This window comes from Rhodamnia argentea, chromosome 4 (genome assembly GCF_020921035.1).
Source record: "Rhodamnia argentea isolate NSW1041297 chromosome 4, ASM2092103v1, whole genome shotgun sequence".
Lineage (NCBI taxonomy): Eukaryota > Viridiplantae > Streptophyta > Magnoliopsida > Myrtales > Myrtaceae > Rhodamnia > Rhodamnia argentea.
Genome location: NC_063153.1, coordinates 27577111 through 27595732, shown reverse-complemented (window position 1 = coordinate 27595732; position 18622 = coordinate 27577111). Strand labels below are relative to the sequence as shown.

Genomic DNA, 18622 nt, shown 5'->3' with positions numbered 1-18622 from the left:
TTTTTTGGTTGAAGATGTCGTGACAATTTGTAATCTAAGAAAAGTAGGCATTTTTTTTTTTGTAATTGTATGAAGCCACTATAATCTGTCATAACAAAAATTCTACAATATGTTTTTACAGGAAAAATTCCAAGTAAAAGCTCTAAGTGTTTTCATTTTCTCAATTAAGGACTTAATATAATATTTGTTTCAAATAAAAGCCTAAAATACGCTTTCATTATCTCAAATAAGGATTTGAAGTTGTCATGATTGTTTCAAATAAAGGCCTCACCTCGCCTACAGGCCGACCGGCTAAATATTCCTATATATCAAGGGCATTTTGGTCAAAATACAATTTTAACCTTATTTTCAATTAAATTAAATTAAAAAATTTAAAAAATAAAAATAAAAACTGAAAAAAGGGAAATACAAGCGGGAGGATAGCCTCCCGCCGGTGTCTTTTTTTTTTTTTTTTACTTTCTTTTTTTCGTTTTTATTTTTTTCCCGCTTATGCCTTTTCTTTTCACTTTTTTTTTTGAAAAATATAAAAAACGAATAAATAAATAAAATAATAAAATGGATAAATAACTAAAATATCCCTATGACCGATGAATCAAGCGCTTTTTTGAGATTGATATAGCCATTGTATGCCTTTATTTGAGACAATATCTATTTCAGGCCCTTATTTGAAATAAAGACCATTTTAGGTATTTAATTGAGAAAATAAAGGCACTTAGGCCCTTTTTTGAAATTTTCTCATTTCTTTTATAATTCTGCGGTACAATAAAAAGTATCCAATTTCATAATTTTACAAAACTCCACCATTTATAAATACTTTTTGAAAAAGAAAACTTTCGTGGTCGCGATCGCAAGCGTTATTTTTGGACGTAATGCTACGCGGAAAGGCCTGCGGAGGCGATCCACGCGGGCGACGGTGGTTAGGACAGTGGGCCACGACGTAATTCTAGCCGCTCGAGCACTGCTTTCCTCGTATATACGGCCGTCGAAATCTCGACAACCGCGAGGTGCGAGACCCCTTCCACCGACACGTGTCGTCTCCTGAGCGCGGCCGAGGGGGCGACAGTTGGACAAGCCGCTCCATTCCCCCGTCCCTTTCGATCCAGCCGTTGGATCACAATCCAAAAAGATCCTGCTCCCCCACAAACCCTAACCGCTCTCCGCTAACCATGGTCAGGTCACTTAACCCGAGCCCGCGTCCCGACGAAACCCCCCACGATGTTTCCCGAATTTACAGGCTTTGCCACTCGCGCTCCGATCTATAAATCTAGCCTTTGAGACTCGTTAGGTTTGCCAAACCAACCACCCAAAGCCCCCCTTTAGGCGGCTCTCACCCCCGAAACATTCCATCACTCTCTCTCTCTAGCCTCAAGCTTCCTCTCTCGAGTGCAGCAATGGCGACCTCGTCCAGAACCAGATCCAGCCGGCCCATGCTGCGATCCATCTCTCCGTCGGGCCGATACTACTCCCCGCGGCCGGCGCCGGAGTCCTCGCTCTCCGCCACGGCGTCGGCCTTCGCCTCCTCCACGAGCTCCAGCTTCTACTCCCCTCCCTCCTCCTTCTTCAGCCACCGGTCGTCCTCCCCCACGCGCGTCAACGTCTTTAATTCCTCCTCGATGTCCCCATCCGTGCGGTTCTCCATCGACCGGTCGACGTCCCCGAGCAGATCCCTCGCCGTCTCCCCCAGGCACCACGTCATCAGGAGCCAGGGCGGCCCGGCGAAGAAGACGTGCATGTGTTCGCCCACCACTCATCCAGGTTCGTTTCGCTGTAGCTTGCATAAGAACTCTGTCGGCGGAGGTGGCGGCAGCGGCCATCACGGTCAGTCGGCGTCTTTCCCTTCGAATCGGCTCAACATGAGGAGATCGGCGATGACGAACTCGATCGTGAGGATCGGCGGCGTCGAAGGAGAGCTGATGAGGAGATCCCTGACGGCCCTGATCCGGCCGTCATCGCACCACCTGCGGCGGCGCGCGGCTTTCGAGCCTAGGCCGAGCCGGCTATCTGCGATGTCGAAAGCGGAGGATCGGTGATAGGGAAGCTCTTTTCAGGTTACAGGTTTGTCAGCGAGCGAGTCGATTCCGAAGGTACCGGATCGGGCGACGGGGACAGGGTCAACTCGGCTAACTCGGATAGCTTTTTTGGACCCGGAGACCGGTTCGACCCTGCGAGATATTTGGCGACGGGGTTGCGGAGATCGGAACCTTCTTTGTGTACATAAAGCCCTGTGCTGAGCCAATTTTGATGGCTGTTGAAGGAGATTGAAATTCTTTTTGGACATTAATTACATTCAATTAGACAATTCTAATTGACTCCTAATCAACTGGTTAATAAGCTTTTTAATCTAATCGCACCGATCTAAATTCAAAACCCTAATCCCGGTCGGGCTCGCCGTCTTTGCAGTGTTTGGGATCGCCGTCGTGATCCTACCCGTTTGACGGCGCCGTTGTCCGTCGCCGTGCGTTGCCCTCCGTGAACGTGCCCCGTTAACCGTACCGCTCGCCTCGCCGTGGTTCGTGCTGGGTTGCGTGGCTTTCGGTGCGAGGTATATTCCTTTATCCTGTTCTCCGTTAATTGATTCCGTTTCCTTTACCGCTAACGTTTATTTTTCTTGCTTTGTATTTGTGAATTGGGCAGGTAAAAGAGTCCGGGAGTTTCGAGAATTTACCACAAGGACTGAAATCATAATTTTCCCCGAGCAGCGGCCTGGATATCGGACCTTAAAAATCTCGAACATGGTAAAAAAATGAGTTAAAAATAAAAAAGAGTAACCCAAGAGATGGTCAATGTCAATTAAAGATTATCAAGAGATGGTCAAATCAAATGAAAGGAAAATAGGAAAATGAAGAAGGTCGATAGTGGAAGCCAGCTGGAAGCAACCTCGTCCGAAGTGGGACGTTGCGTGCGGTGCTGGAGAGATGATGAGCTCAGCATGCTCCCCCCCATCATCTAAGCCCTAGTGGGTAGACGTTATTACATTATGCTCCCCCACGTATGGAGGTTAATTACATTCTGGCCCCATCGAAGACCGTCGAATTTCCAAGATCGTACCCGCATCCGACGGTTCGGATCGAGATGATATAATAAAATATGATTCGAGTATTTTGCTTCGTCGGAGGGGGACCGCTGAGATCAAATGGGAGTTGGTGAGCGGGGCCCTCTGCCCAACGAATTTGCGTCGGCCGGGGGCAACAAAGAGCTACGCAGATCTGTGCCCTCCATCCTTCCAAAGGGCAAGTTAAAGCCAACAAGGATGGCCCACTATCCCAAAAAACTTTCTAACTTTAGTATTTATGACAATTCAATCAATTTTTTTTTCTCATAAAAAATCTATGACTTTTCTGTTTATCCCAATTCTACCCCAAAATTTTTTTTTTGTCCAAATTCTACCAGTCTAGTATAAAAAAAATACTCAACTTTAGCATGCCTCAATTATATCCAAAACTTTTTTTTGATCAAATAAAAAACCCCCAACTATTACTTTTGCTCCAATTCTACCATTGTTAGCCTTTTGTCCATAATCACCATTAATTAATTCTATATGGCATTTTCATATTGTTAATGAATTACACCATAGTAAAGCTGATATGAAAAAACTTCCGAACTTCTTTTCTGTAGTTTGCTTCCCCTACATATTGTTGGGAGATATAGAATCACTCAAAACAGCATCTTTCGTACTCTCTTCGGCGATCAACAGCCCAAAAAAGGCTAGATATAGAGATATTTGAACTAACGATCTAAAATCTCGTCGTCTCTAAAGCCTACTGTTTCTAAATTTTGAAGATTCATTCGTAAGTTGGGCGAGAAAACTCGAGCCACGTAGAATTAACTAATGATGATTATGGATTGAAGATCGACGGTGGTAGAATTAAAATAAAAGTAAAAGTTAAGGATTTTTTTTTATTTTTATTTATTTATTTTTTTTTTCCTTACCAAAAAAAAAAAGTTTTGAATATAATTACGACGGATGTTAAAGTTAAGGATTTTTTTTTGGGTATTAGACCAGTAGAATTTGGACAAAAGTAAAAGTTGAAGATTTTTTATGAGATAAAAAAGTTTCTAATGTAATTATCACAAATGCTAAAGTTGGAGTATTTTTGGATATTAGACCCAAAAAGGATAGAGGGACTAGGAGAATAAAGGTTAACTAGGGGCGAGCACGACAACACTTCTTCTCTACAAGACAAAAATTAGTTTTTCTACTTTTGGAGGAAAGTAATTACTTCTTCAAGTTACTTCAAAATTAATTCTGGAGCAAAAAAAAAAAATGCTTCTAAAACAATAAAGTTACGTAATCAAAAGGATGTTTGCTCCAAAAATTACATTACCAAATGGATTTCTACTCCAGAAGTGTTGTCACGCGCGATATAGAACTCTGGAATTACTACGCAACACCGAGAAAAAAATTGAGTTCATTATCTTTCTTAAGAAAAAAGAATATTATCGTTAGGATTCAATTATCATAAAGATAGAATTTATCATATTGATGGTAGTTAATGGGTCGATACACTTAGATGCTTAAGAGGTAGGTTGAAAATCAAAATTTTCTTTTCTTCAATTAGTTTAAAAGGTAAATGAATGAACAAGGAATAAAGGGAAAAAGTTAAGCTATACAAAATTCTAGCGATAAGTGCATTGAAAATCATCAAACTTGTCTAAGTGGTGCGATAGCAACATGTCTTAAAAATTAATAAAAACTGTTGAGTCAACATTTTTTGTTAGTCAAATTGAACGAGTTAACGGAAGGACTTGATTATACTAATTTGACGAATTTTAGGATTTGATTTTACTTTTTGTAATTTTAGGCCTCAATTACACTTTGGCGATAGGCTTTAGCATAGGAATATATATATATATATATATATATATATATATATATATGTTGGTTTGTGATCAACAAAGCACAATAAATTGTAGTAATGAAAACAAGGATTACAACCATAGCAAAGAGCTCTTAGGACTTGCATGACAACAATTCTAGGTCTTTGATTCTATTTTTTGGAACAAAAAAGGAGAGAATCATGTTTGATAACGTAAATGATTCCGATTACATTTACGTTCCCAATAATAATTTTGGAGCAAAAGTAATAACAAGAAAAAATTGATTCTAAAAAAAGAATCACTTTTGAGAATCACAAAATAGAATGAACTTCCGCATTTTTCACTTTTTTCCTTTCAATTGTCTCATTACTTTTCCCTTGATCTAAAGTAGAACGAGGTCTAATTTTCTAGAAAATATATAAGATAATAAAAATAAAAAATATAAAAAAATCAGAAAAATTCTAGAAAATCCCTAAAAATAGAAGAAGTTTAGATTAAGCTAGTTTGACTTCATATTCATAAACTTGGGCCTAAATTCCCTAGATTTTATGGATTTTTTTTTCTTTTTTAGGAAAATCATAAACACCTTTGCAATTAAATTTGAACCACATTTCTCCGAGCCCTTAAGATTTCATTAGGGTTTTATGGTGCCGATTATCCATGTCATGATTTTTTTATTGTGCACTTGATTTCATTGATTGTGATTTACCTAGGTTTACGTACTTTAGACTTAGTCTAGTTTTAGTAAATTTGAAAAAAGACAAAAATAACCTGCGTGAACACCTAGCATTGGCTTACCTCATAGGTCTAAGAATGAACTAAAATTTGCCTAAAACACATTTAGAAAACACTCAACTTCGATACCAAAATGGTGTCAATGGAAATATCTACGTAATCAAGTTCTAAGATCCTAGATTTATCTGGTTGCATAGAATTTGAGCAGTTCCTTCCAACCGCTTGATAAGGTTTCCAATTTAACTTCCTCAAAAATTGGTGGTGAATCCATTTGTATGTACACATATACATGCTATCGATCACATTAAGATCAAATCCGATATTCTCTCCTTGCGATTTGGTATAGGCCAGGGAGGGCCCGAGCTATCTAAAATCACATAATAACCCAATATAATCTCTTCTTTTTAAGTTTAAAATGACTCGTTATGACATGACAATTAGACGGAATAGAACGAAAAAATTTATATGCAATATGCATTATGTTATATAAGAGAATCTATATGAATTAATCTTCAATTAATTCGAAATATAGGATGAAATTTTACAAAGTAATTATGTAATTATTTGACTTAAACGACAAAAATTGGAAAGAGAGATTATTCCTGGAAACAAAAAATTTGTGCGATTACCGAACACATTTTTGTTTTAGGAATATAAATTTTGTGCGATTACTAAATATGTTCCGATTCACTAAAACTCATTCAGGGAACAAAATTAAAAAATTAATTCTAATCAGAATCACTTTTTCGGATTAGAATCGTTGTCATGCGGATCTTTATTCGGCGTTTCCTTAGATCCAACCACACTAAATCCGATTTCCTCTTATGAATATCATGATAGTTTCAAAGTAAACGACCTTGAACATATAAGACTTATCCCACGCGTAGGAAAAGCTGGTCGAATCTCCAATGGTTCTCCCACCATTGATGTGACACTAGTCCACCATTTTCTCCAAGGCCAATGGGTCGATGTGCTTTCAGAAGACCGAGCAAGCTAAGTTAATACATTTTTGGGCAAAAGTGGTCTCAACAGCTTATTGCATTTTAAACCATGTTTCCTGGAGACCAATTCATGAGAAAATCCCTCATGAGCTTTTTAAAGAAAGAAAACCAAATATTGCATACTTCCGAGTGTTTGGTTGCAAATGTTTTATTCTCAAGAATGCTAATGATCATGTTGGTAAGTTTGATGAGAAATCAGATGAAATGATATTCCTAGGATACTCAACAATGAGTAAAGCTTACTGCATCTACAATAAAAACTCTCATGTGGTTGACAAATCAATGAATGTCAAGTTTGATGAGAATATCTAGAAATAGAGTGGTCGGTCTGAACATGCTCAAGCTCTCTCATTCACTCAAAGTTCAGAACCATTCGAAGAACCTAAAGAGGATGAAGCTTTTGAAAAGAATGTTGTTTCGAGGAAGTTCGAGAATCAAGAGACGGATGAATAGATGATAGTAGAACCGGAGGAGATGCAGGTTGAATCTAAAGACCCAAATGATGCTTAAGATGAGAGATTCAACAAGAACTGGAAACATAAATCCAGTTATCTCAAAGAGTTTATAATGGGAAGCTTAGATGATGGAATCAAAACCAAATTGAAGTTCAAGCAAGCAATGAGTAATGTAGCACTTGTTTATGAAATTAAACTAAAAGGGATTGAAGAAGCTCTTGCTGATGAAAATTGGATCAATGTGATGCAAGAAGAACTTCATCAATTCAAGATCAATAATGTTTGGGAGCTTGTGTCAAGACCCAAGAATTGTCCTATGATAGGAATAGAATGGAAGTTCAGAAACAAGCTAAATGACAAGAAACAAAGCAAGATTAGTAGCAAAAGGGTATTCTAAGAACAAGGAATAGATTACGATGAAACCTACTTACTAGTTGCTAGGTTAGATGCTATAAGGCTACTTCTTGCTTATGCTTGTTACAATGACTTTAAACTTTTTTAGATGGACGTAAAAAGTGGGTTTCTAAACGGATATATCAAAGAAGAAGTTTATGTAGAACAACCCCCTGATTTTGAAGAACCACAAGGAAAAGTTCTTGTCTATACACCGAAGAAAGCTTTATATGAATTAAAGCAAGCATCTCGTGCTTGATATGAAAGGCTGAGTAACTTTCTATCCGAACATAAGTTCGTTAAAGATAATGTTGATTGTACTCTCTTTGTTCAGAAGCAAGGTAAGGATATTCTTTTTGTCCATATTTATGTTGATGATATTATTTTTGGCTCTTCTAATGAACTTCTATGCAAGAATTTCTCTAAAGTAATGCATGATGAATTCGAGATGAGTATGATGGAAAATTAAGATTCTTTCTTGGACTTCAGATACATCATATCAATAAGGGAACATTTATCCATCAAGAGATATATGTATTGGAAATTGTCAAGAAGTTTGGCTTGGAAAATTGCAAAAAGACAGAGACTCCCATGTTACATTCATCTAAACTTGACAAAGATGAACAAGGAAATGAAGTTGATGCGAAACTTTATCGCAGCATGATTGACTTACTTCTATATTTCACAGCTTCAAAACCCGACATATTATATAGTATTTTCCCATGTGCAAGATTTCAAACAAGCCCAAGAGAATCATATCTTTCAGCCATCAAGAGGATTATTAAGTGTATTGGGACTTATCCCAAGCATGGATTATGGTACTCTCGAAAATCTGATTTCATTCCGAGAGTATATTCATATGCGGATCTCGCAGGCTGCAAGATTGATAGAAAAAGTACTTCTGAAACGTGTCAACTCAGGGGAAAAATGCTGGTTTCATGGTGCTCTAAGAAGCAAAGTACAGTTGCACTTTCCATAGAAGAAGCAGAATATATATCTCTTGGAGGTTGCTGTGCTTAGATTCTATGGTTAAAACAATAGCTTGGGGACTATGCAGTTGAAGACTCGAAAGTGTAAATCAAATGTGATAACACAAGTGCCATAAACTTGATCAAGAATTCAATTCTACATTTAAGGGCAAAATATATCGAGATCAAGCATCACTTTATGCATGATCATGTCAGAATGGCGATGTCCATATTTAGTATGTTGATATTAAAAATCAACTTGCTGATATATTCATGAAACCTCTTGATAAAGATGCTTTTAATTTCATTCGAAATGAATTAGCAATCATTAACTCTTTGTGTTGAGATTATTCAAAAACAGGTACCTTGATATTGTTCGGATGGACATGTCGGTTCTTCGTTTGCTTCAAAATTTATGGTAATGCAAGGACTTAAGGTATGTTTTTCGTATCCATTTATATATATTTTCTGTTGATTGATTGATTGCTTTTGGATTTTATTTGAAATTGATTTTTCTTTAAAAAATAACCGTTTTACAGTTTTTCTTTCTTTTTCAAATTTTAAGAGGAGACGAACCGTCACCTTTCTGAAAACACCTATTTATTTCAGATGATTACTATTCCTCTTTTGAAACCCTAATATTTGAAACACTCTCTCTCATAAAACACTCACTTCTACTTTCTTCTCACTCGTTTTCTCAAAAAAATCCAAACTTTCTTTCACCAATAGCTTCGAAGTCATCCTTTTCTGCAAAGAAAACTGTCAATGAAGACGAGAGGCAACAAAGAAAAGCTTCTCGTCTAATAAGGAGTACAAGATCCCGTGATACAACCCTTGTTGACATTTCGGCTTTAGATTTCGAAGAGGAAAGAGACATTGCTCAAAATAAATTAGGTTTGTCCGAAATTCGGTATGATGAAAGGGTCGCTTTGGCTCTCTATATCAAACCTCTCTATGATGCATTTAAGGAACATGGGTCAATAGATGATCTTATTATGAATCTTCTAACGATTCGTAAGTTCGCTAGTGAAAAAGATTATCTTGAGATTTTGAATCTGTCTATTAAAATAGTAACCCCTCTTGTTACGAGTATTCTTGATGATGTGTCACGAAATCGTAAAAAAAAGGTTGGGCTGTTTGGTGTGCCCAAACCTAAGAGGACTCCATTGAAAGGGATTGTCATCCAAGAACATGTCTTGGAAGAAAGTGACATTGAGACAAAGGGAAAGTTTGAGGATGACAACAACGTTGTGTTTAGAAACTTCAAAAAGAGAATGTCCCACTACATCAGGGACAAAAGTTTCAAAAACAAACTTTGTTTTTTTGTCTCAAAAACATCTTGATAGGTATGAGGCTCTGAAGGAACGAGGAGTCATGCCTCATAGATTTTTTGATGTGAAATACTTTGACAAAGTTGGCATTGCTGCTTGAAAGTATCTCGAGGAGATGAAGTTAAGAGACTTTGTAACTGTCAGGACTATTGTTTTACCTGACTTGGTTGCGTACTTTTACTCTACACTATCGTTTGCTGGTCCTGAATCTCTTTCGTACGACATTGGAGATAATCGTTACATTTTGCACATTATTGAACTTGGAAAGGTTATGGAAGTAAAGGCAGGAGAATTCAAGCCAATCGATATTCAACCTAAAGCAGCCTATAGTTACCTTAAGCAAAGGTTCGTCTTCCTGCTGAGTTGACACAAACTCAAATTCCTATCGTGGTTGTTGTAGAAACCATGACCCAGAAGATGGGCTTCAGATTGATAGATAAAGGCTAGTTTCGTAAGAATAGAGAGTTTGTTAAGGTTGAACTAGAAGAGCAGACTGAGGAGGCAGAAAGATCAGCTAAGAGGAGAAAAACAGTTCCCAAAAAAGGGAAAAAGTATACTATTCAAGATGAATCCTTTGAGGAAGAAGAAACTGAGGAAGAAGAAGTTAAGTCAACTAGTTCTGATGATGAAAGACTCACTCAGATTCATTCGAGGACATTCCCAGTGCTGATTCTGATAAAATGATCAGGGTGATGGTAAGGATGAAGGAGGTGAGAAAATCGTTGTTGGCGGTACATATGAGCTGGAGAATCTTGAAGGTAAAGAAGACGATCTCCATAAGACTCACGATGATGAAGGAAGTAAAGAACTGGAAGCTAAAGAAGCATCTGTTGAAAAAGAAGAGAAATAAGTGGAGCACGATCGTGAGATGTACATTGAGATGTGGGAGGAACAAAAGGATGTTAGAGAAAAAGAAACAACAATTGATGAACTAGTTGCAAGTCTGAAAGATACAAAGTCCTCAAAGTAAGGAAATGGAAGTTGATAAAATGGTTGAATCACTTGCTGTTGGAGAAGAATTAATTGCGGTAATTCCTGATAAAACAGTAGAGATTCAAGAGGAAAACAAATAAGAAATTGAAGCCTCTACTCTAGTTTAGAGGCAGAATGAATCAACTGCTCAGGAGGAGCAAACTGCTGTTCTGGGGGAACAACCCAAAGTAAAAGAATCCAATGTTCAGGGGGAGTCTCCCAAAGAAAATGAATATAATATTGTGATCCTGAGGGAACTATAGAAGGAGACAGAATCTACTGCTGTTGAGACTAAAAAGAAAAATTCAGATGCAGCCCCTGCTCAGATTCATGGGGAGATTAACTTGCAGCGTATTCTGGATTCGACCTCTAAAGGAGATTCTTCTGAGAAAGGAAAGACTTCGATAGTTGATGAAGGAAGGGCTAGAACACATATCAGAAAATTGACTCCAGAGGATACCCTAAATGCCTTCATTAGAGAGCTGGTGGACACGAGATCTTCACAGTGTCATGTTCAAAAGAACGTGGAACAGCTTCAGAATGAAGTGTTGCAGAGAGTGGATGTGGTTACAAAAGAAGTTATGAAGAAGTTGAGCACATTTCACATTTTAGGAGATGCTTGACAAATATCTCCTGCTGTTCTACGCAGAGATGACAAGTTTGGATACTTATTCTCTGATTCGAGAAAATAGGATTACCTAAGAAATTCCTGAACTGCTATCTTTGAGAAATTTCACTTCAGCTTTTGTTGGTACATCTGGGGGAAGTCAAGACAAAGCCTGAAAGAGATCCACAGGAGGGTGGCAAAGGGCCACATGGTGTTCCCCCCTCTTTTGCAAAGTAACTCCACCACCCTTTATTTGAATATGTTTTCAAAGTATCTGGTGTTTGACTTGTTTTTTATTTATTTATTATTTACATCAGACTTTTTGTAGATTGCTATGACTAAGCTATCACGACCTTGTTATGGTCTGGTAGTCTTGCTATTTAAATAAAGTTTATATGGTATGTTATCTTCCTTATTTATTCTTATTGCTAATGACAAAAAGGAGGAGAAGATACCTCATTAGAATTGTAGGTTTACACACGCAACAGGCAAGTCATTATTATTATGGAAGAAATTTATGCGCACCAAAATGAAGTATCATGCATTTGACGACACACGGTGATATTTTTCCATTCTTTAGTGCATATGTTGAACTGATATATTTTTTAGATGCACATCTTTTTGAAATGATTCGCATGGCATTTATACTTATACTTTTGTGAACTCTTTCCTGTGTTTAATTATTATTCAAATACTTTTCAAAATTTATTTTTGTTAAGGAAGTTTTGTCATCATCATAAAAGAAGAGATTGTTAAGAAAATATTTCTTTTGAATATTTTAATTCTGACAAAACTATCCATCTTTTAAAAAAATCAATAAGCATTTTATTAATGGACACGTGAATAAAAAGCTTATATTGTTCCAACCTGATGATCATACTCATGGCAGAGTTATCACATATTTGCCTTTGAGATGGTTGAGTCTTATTATTTAGATGGAGGATATGTTGCCTCCGAAGACTCAATTTTAAGAAGACTTATGTGACACATCAGCAGTGACTTTATTAATGTTCAAAATCATGGTTATAATCTGTTCCGATTCAAAGAGTTTCTTATACTTCTGAAGATTGTTTCTGAATTATGTCTAAACTCTCCAATATCTTTTGGCCAGATTTTGAAGACCCACGTTTGCATGGTTTCCGATTTGGCTATATTATTTATGGAAGTCCGTAATCTTTGATTGACAAGATTATTTTCCAATCGGATCGGGAAAATATCTTCGATTGGATATTACCTTCCAGGAACAAAATATCTCGAAAATTTGAATGAGTTTTACTTATGGAAACTAAGGATTTACATGTATGAGCGATCGAATATGAAGGGTTCAGATTTTACTCCAATGTCTACCAAATCTTCCCGGATATAGTTTCATTCAATCAAGATTGACGACATCCAATCGGTGATTGAAAAGCGATCCTTTGAAGATCTTTCCAATGGCTAGTTTTGGGATGAAGGAGTATAAAAGGGAGAGTGACCGGTATGAGAGAGATCAGAACATATAATTTCAAAGTGTTTGAATTGTTCATATTCACATACTTGTTCTTTAGAGCTATAAGTTCCATCTTTGAGAGGTTTTGTACGAGTGATAAAGTGCGACATCTCTTGTAACCTTTCAACGATTCATATAGTGGAATCCAGCCAATCTGGCTGTCGCTTGGAAGAGTGGATGTAGGCTTGTTAAAGCCGAACCACTATAAACTTTGCGTGCGATTCTCTCTTTCCCTAAACTCATTTTACTGTGTTTAGATTTTTACATGTCTTGTCACTGAACTTATTCAATTTGTGTTTTAAATTTATTTGAGTTTTGCATTAAGTTTCAAATTATTCAGAATCACCTATTCACCCCCTCTAGGTGATATTGGTAGTTACAACACCTTCTGGGATGGATCAGGTAACGGTTTCTTGTTTTGTTGTTTTCTTGAAAGAATGACTAGCCATCGGCATGGTGGTTGGCTGAGTAAGTTGGTTGATTGAGCTGTGAGATGCTTAGTTGTGTTGAATTGTCTTGCATTTTCGTCTTGTGTGTATATCTCTGTTGGATGGATGAGGAAGGCAATTAGAGCTGATGTGGAATGCGGATTTTGATGAGATCGTAGAACCTTGATTTTGCGGTTTGCGAGCTATGTTTACTCGAAGTGAGAAAAGCAATGTGGAGCTTTGTTGCGTAAAGTAATATGACGAGCTCGACACTGTGAAAATTTTGTAAGCAGTGACTTGAAGAAATTGAACCTGATAATCTGAAGACTATCTAGGACGGTCATACCAGCTGTGTTGATCTTCCATAAGCTGCAATTGTCAATGATTTATTGCATTTTAGTCAGATTGATGATGCTTATTGACATATTGTTCAAAATCCATCTTTGAGATAATAGAAAAAGATTCCTTCGGTTTGACAATCAGAAAACATGATGTTCTACCATTCTATAAACAAAGAAAGTGATCTCACTCATGTCGGTGGTCTAAGTTAAATGAAAAATATAGTCCTGCAGAATATTACGAAACAGAGAAGATGTAGTGGTTGAATTGAGGTTCCTTTTACTGACAATAGGAACGTACTCTTGGTTAAGCACATGGGGTTTCTTTACCAGCATTGGAACGGCTAGAAAGTTTTTGCATACTTTAAGATCATAAGATATGAAGGACACTCTGAAAAATACATAACAGAGGTGTAGAAGATAAAATGTAAAAGGAAGGCAATTCTTCCTCCTGGTAGCCCCTATTCATGGTTTGGCATGTCTCTGGGAATAGAACTCTGCAACTGCTACCACTGAACTGTATGCGCTACTTGGACTTAGAAATTATATTAATATGACTATGGAAATTCTTCTGTTGCCGATGGCAGGGAACAAGTCTTCTCAGACCCAGTAATACCTAATGGAATCAATTTGCCCAGCTACATTTGCCAGTATGTTATGGCAAGGGTTCCCTTTGTTCTTCTTTCCTTGTTGTCAACGACCCGAATAAAATCGGGAATCTGGTCCCTCCCATTCGAATTTGGACTCAGATTTTGACTCCCATCCTTGCAGCTCGTGGATAGGCAACTCAGCCTTTTGATTGGTCTTTCTTCTTTTTCCCAAGTAGTTGGTTTCTGAAATTTAAAATGTCTGCAATGGGGCAGAGTGTAATTTAAGTTAAGCTTCCCCATTCATTCGGCCAGAGGTAACTCTGTGGATGGTCAATAGTGAAATTGAAGTTGAGAATAATCTCTGTCACAACAAGTAGATTGTTTGCCCATCTTCACATTGTTGCATCGCATTTGTATTTTCGGGGTTGTATAGTCCTCAACAGAGCATGGGCAATGGTACAATGGCTTCAACAAGCTGACATTAAAGAAGAGTATGAACTCTTGATACCGTCGCATTTCTGAATCAACAGAGACTTTCTTCTTTATTCTTTTCTGCAATTGGCTTTACCGATGCTATTCTTGCCTTTTGTCCAGTTACATACTGATGTCAGAGCCTGATCATATCATTGTCAAGCCAATCCCAAACTTGTCAAGAGATGGTCTTGGAGCGGCATTTCCTTTCTTTTATATTGAGCCTAAGAATTATGAGGCTGTCCTTCGGAGATTCTTTCCTGAAGAGAAAGGACCAATAACCAACATTGATCCTATTGGAAATTTTCCTGTCATTGTAGGAAAGGTCTGTTTTCTGATCCAGTGTCAGAGGTAGGGAATAGTATTACTTCTTATATGTCTTGGACTTACATTCTTTTGTGTTGGATAGGATATTGGAACCTTCATATGAGTATCATATGGTATGACTTTCATAGTTCAGTCACTTCAAAAAGGAGCATATTTAGACCTTGCTCAGTTTTTTTTTTTTTTTGGTCATCACCTTGCTTAGTTCAAGTGCCATCCATTTTCATGCGAGCTTTAGAATTTCCTCAAGTTCCTATTATATGTGAAGTTTTAGTACTATATTTCTCAGAACGCAGTGCCATCAGTGAAGATGCAGTTTTTCCTTTTATTTTCCTCCATTAAGTTTCTTCTTGTTCTTTATAGGAAGCTCTTAAGAAAATTGCTCCAACATGGATGAATGTTTCCTTGGCAATGAAGATAGATTCTGAAACAGATAAAGCATTCGGTTGGGTGCTTGAAATGCGAGCTCTTCTTGTCCATGTAAGATCATGCTTTGTTGGGTAGTTGAATTGGGTATTTGATTCATTAATTTTAATTTTCAACAGGTAACTATATATGGTAAGCCAATGACATTGAATCTTATTGATGCAGGTTGCTTTACCACCGAACTTATCGACAGACAACCATACTGAACTTTAATTCCATGGCACATGGCCACGTAAATAGCCACCCTACCGACCCCATCCCTAGTAGGAGTTAAGGACCCATCTAATCTAAGTAGGAATTCAATAAGTCGTTGGCCACCCTCTATGCATGCATCTATATAAAAACAGCAATCCTTGTTCGCCCTCGTGCATCTTTGTACTTTGGAATTTCAGTGATGGAGAAGTCTTGCGAGTGCAAAGTTCCAGCAGCAATTCTGGCAATTGGCACAGCCAACCCTTCGAACTGTGTCAATCAGGAAGACTATCCTGACTTTTTGTTTCGCGTCACCAACACTCAGCATTTGACCAATGTGAAGAAGAAGTTTGTCCGCATTTGTAAGCCCACATGCTTGTTTTAGATCATCCACAAAACCAACTTTTTCTTGTACGCGCTGTTGCATTCTGCCTTTCAATTCCATAATAATTACATGTGATGACCAAATTAATTAAGAGTTAAACATCACGTTGCAGGGAAAGCAATTCATTCTATTGACTAATAATTACATGTTATTTCTTAAGTAAACAATCTTGCGTGCACTGCCGCAAACAAATTTATATGATGATATTAACCTTTATCCCTGTCCAAGTACGGTACGAACATTTTGTGCTATGCTGAAACACTTAGTGTCCATTTTCCATGCGACTTCAACTTTTACAAAGACCATTCATAAAGTATGCACATCATGATTCCAGAAGTAAGTCAATAATTTTCACATCGCTTGAACCAATCTCTTTCCCCATACATCGCCTCCAAACATTGTCGCACCACTAAATGATTAACATCAAAGTCTCTCTCCCACTTGCGATTTGCTATACCCAATCGAATCTCAAATTCTAAAATTCAATTATTGCTTCCCGACTAGCCTTCGTCAATGTTCATTACGGAGTCGTTGCCTCTACTGTCACCTTTGTCATTGTTCACTTAGCTTTGTCATTTGGACCCTTCTCATGTACTGGACTCCCGGGGAACATATAAATTCTAGCATGTTTTTCAAAGATACTGACGGAAATGTTTACCTATTAGTAGTAATTCTGTCAAATTGATATGGTTTTCTGGTGATGCTTAATTTTTTTTTTTTTTTTTGGGTTGAAATGGCGATGCTTATTTAAAGGTGAGAAATCTGCAATAAAGAAGCGGTATTTTCACTTGAACGAAGAAATTCTCAAGCAAAATCCAGCTTTATGCTCTAATGGCGCCGAATCACTAAACCGACGTCAGGATTTGACGATTGATATGATCCCGAAGCTCGGCATGGAAGCCGCCACAAAGGCCATCGAAGAATGGGGCCAACCGAAATCGATGATCACCCACCTTGTCTTCTGTTCCTTTTCCGGCGTGGACATGCCGGGTGCAGACCTAAAACTCCTCAAAATCCTCGGCCTCCGACCTTCAGTCAACCGGGTCATGTTCTATAGCCTTGGCTGCTATGCCGGAGGAACCATCCTCCGAATAGCGAAGGACATTGCTGAGAACAACCTCGGGGCTCGGGTGCTCGTGGTTAGCGCTGAGACAACCATCCTCACATTTCGAGCTCCCTTTGAGGGTGATCCAGTCTACTTATTGAGCAATGCGATCTTCGCTGATGGTGCGGCAGCTATGATTGTCGGCGCTGCTTCGCCACACGGGACCACAGAAAGGCCAATCTTCCAAATCATCTCCGCCTCGCAGTCGGTATTGCCGGACTCTGACGGTATGATTGAAGGCCATTATGGCCTCGGTGCCACCATGCAGGTATCGGAGAAGGTGCCGGAACTGATTTCTGCCAATCTGGAGGGGAATTTGATCGAAGCTTTCGGCTCGATCAATGTTGCGGATTGGAACTCCATTTTCTGGGCCCCACATCCCGGAGGGAGGCGGATTCTTGACTACGTAGAAGAAAAATTGGGATTGGATAAAGAGAGACTAAGAGCTTCAAGGCACGTGTTGGAAGAGTTTGGGAACATGTTCAGCGCGTCGGTTATCTTTGTTCTGGATGAGATAAGGAAAAAGTCGATCCAGGAAGGGAAGTCAACGACGGGGGAGGGGATGGAGCTGGGGGTGCTATTAGGGTTCGGCGCCGGTATCACCATCGAGACCGTCGTCTTACGGAGTATGTCCATCGTTGACGGGTGAAATTGAGAGGAGCATACGCCTGCGAGAGCAATTGTGTGTTCTCAATCTCTACTTAAGGTGCAGCTATAGTAATAATGCTAATAAGAGTGATGGATTGTGGGGATGTTTTCTTAAAATATGGCTCATTTGCACCAAGTGACATCATGTTTGCCGACAGGCGCTTGAAACTGGCATTTCTACTGTTCTGTGTTGCCTGTGTTGTGACTGCTCGTGACTTTAATGACGACATACCATGTTCTTAAGACGTCTTTCATCCCCTGCTTTAATCTGTCAATCAGTCAATTTGCTATGCTACGGCAAAATAACACACATAAATAAATGAACTTAAAGAAGCATTGTCGAATAATGTCGATACCATGAGTGAGATGATATGTTATCATATATTAAGTAAAAGAGATCTTTCTGTCCAACTTAAAGCTGACAAAAATAGACTTGACATTGAAATTTACACAAAGAACTTACCTTTACCCCATGCAGGAAACTTACAAAACATAAGATTTACATAAACAGCCTGAGGGATTAGTTTGTTCCTACTATTTTCGAGATGAATTGCCCAACATAAAATGTCAAGAATGTCACAAGCAGTTGAACTCTGCATATTTAACATGTGAGGGTATACCAAACTGTCTGCAGCAAGTAATATCAACAAAGATTCTGTTTTACATGTAAACATACGACTAACGACGCTAAAGTATCTTGAACTAAAGTTCCCCATAGTTGAGATTCTTCATGTTGGCATAAAACGGTTACTCAGGTTACCTATCAAAGATCCCAAGGAGTGATTTGCCTATAAGAAATTGAAATATGAAGAAGAGCGATTTGCTTATTTCCAAATTCTGATTTATGTTAGCTTGTACTTGTTATCTTACGCTTTCAGTCATTGATCGCATCTTCGTCCATCTGTCCTCAAAGTAAGTCTCCGACTTTGGAAAAGAGATGGTTAAC

The 18622-nt window shown here is 38.3% G+C and overlaps 2 protein-coding genes across 2 annotated transcripts; both read left to right on the top strand.

Annotated features, from left to right (window-relative positions):
- The first annotated feature begins 1282 nt into the window (after positions 1–1282).
- LOC115743520 lies at positions 1283–2305 on the top strand. The gene has a single exon (XM_030678337.2). The coding sequence runs from the start codon at positions 1392–1394 to the stop codon at positions 2028–2030; it is 639 nt and encodes a 212-aa protein (XP_030534197.1). The 5' UTR covers positions 1283–1391; the 3' UTR covers positions 2031–2305.
- Positions 2306–15711: 13406 nt separating this feature from the next.
- Positions 15712–17677, top strand: LOC115743483 (chalcone synthase 3-like). Its single transcript, XM_030678273.1, has 2 exons — positions 15712–15900; positions 16677–17677. The coding sequence occupies exons 1-2, from the start codon at positions 15741–15743 to the stop codon at positions 17675–17677; spliced, it is 1161 nt and encodes a 386-aa protein (XP_030534133.1). The 5' UTR covers positions 15712–15740.
- Positions 17678–18622: the final 945 nt, after the last annotated feature.

Bases quoted from the DNA above. Each gene is read 5' to 3' on its own strand.
- LOC115743520 (XM_030678337.2), top strand. From the start codon at position 1,392: ATGGCGACCTCGTCCAGAACCAGATCCAGCCGGCCCATGCTGCGATCC.
- LOC115743483 (XM_030678273.1), top strand. From the start codon at position 15,741: ATGGAGAAGTCTTGCGAGTGCAAAGTTCCAGCAGCAATTCTGGCAATT. The intron at 15,901-16,676 runs GTAAGCCCACAT...GCTTATTTAAAG, and splicing joins GAAGAAGTTTGTCCGCATTT to GTGAGAAATCTGCAATAAAG.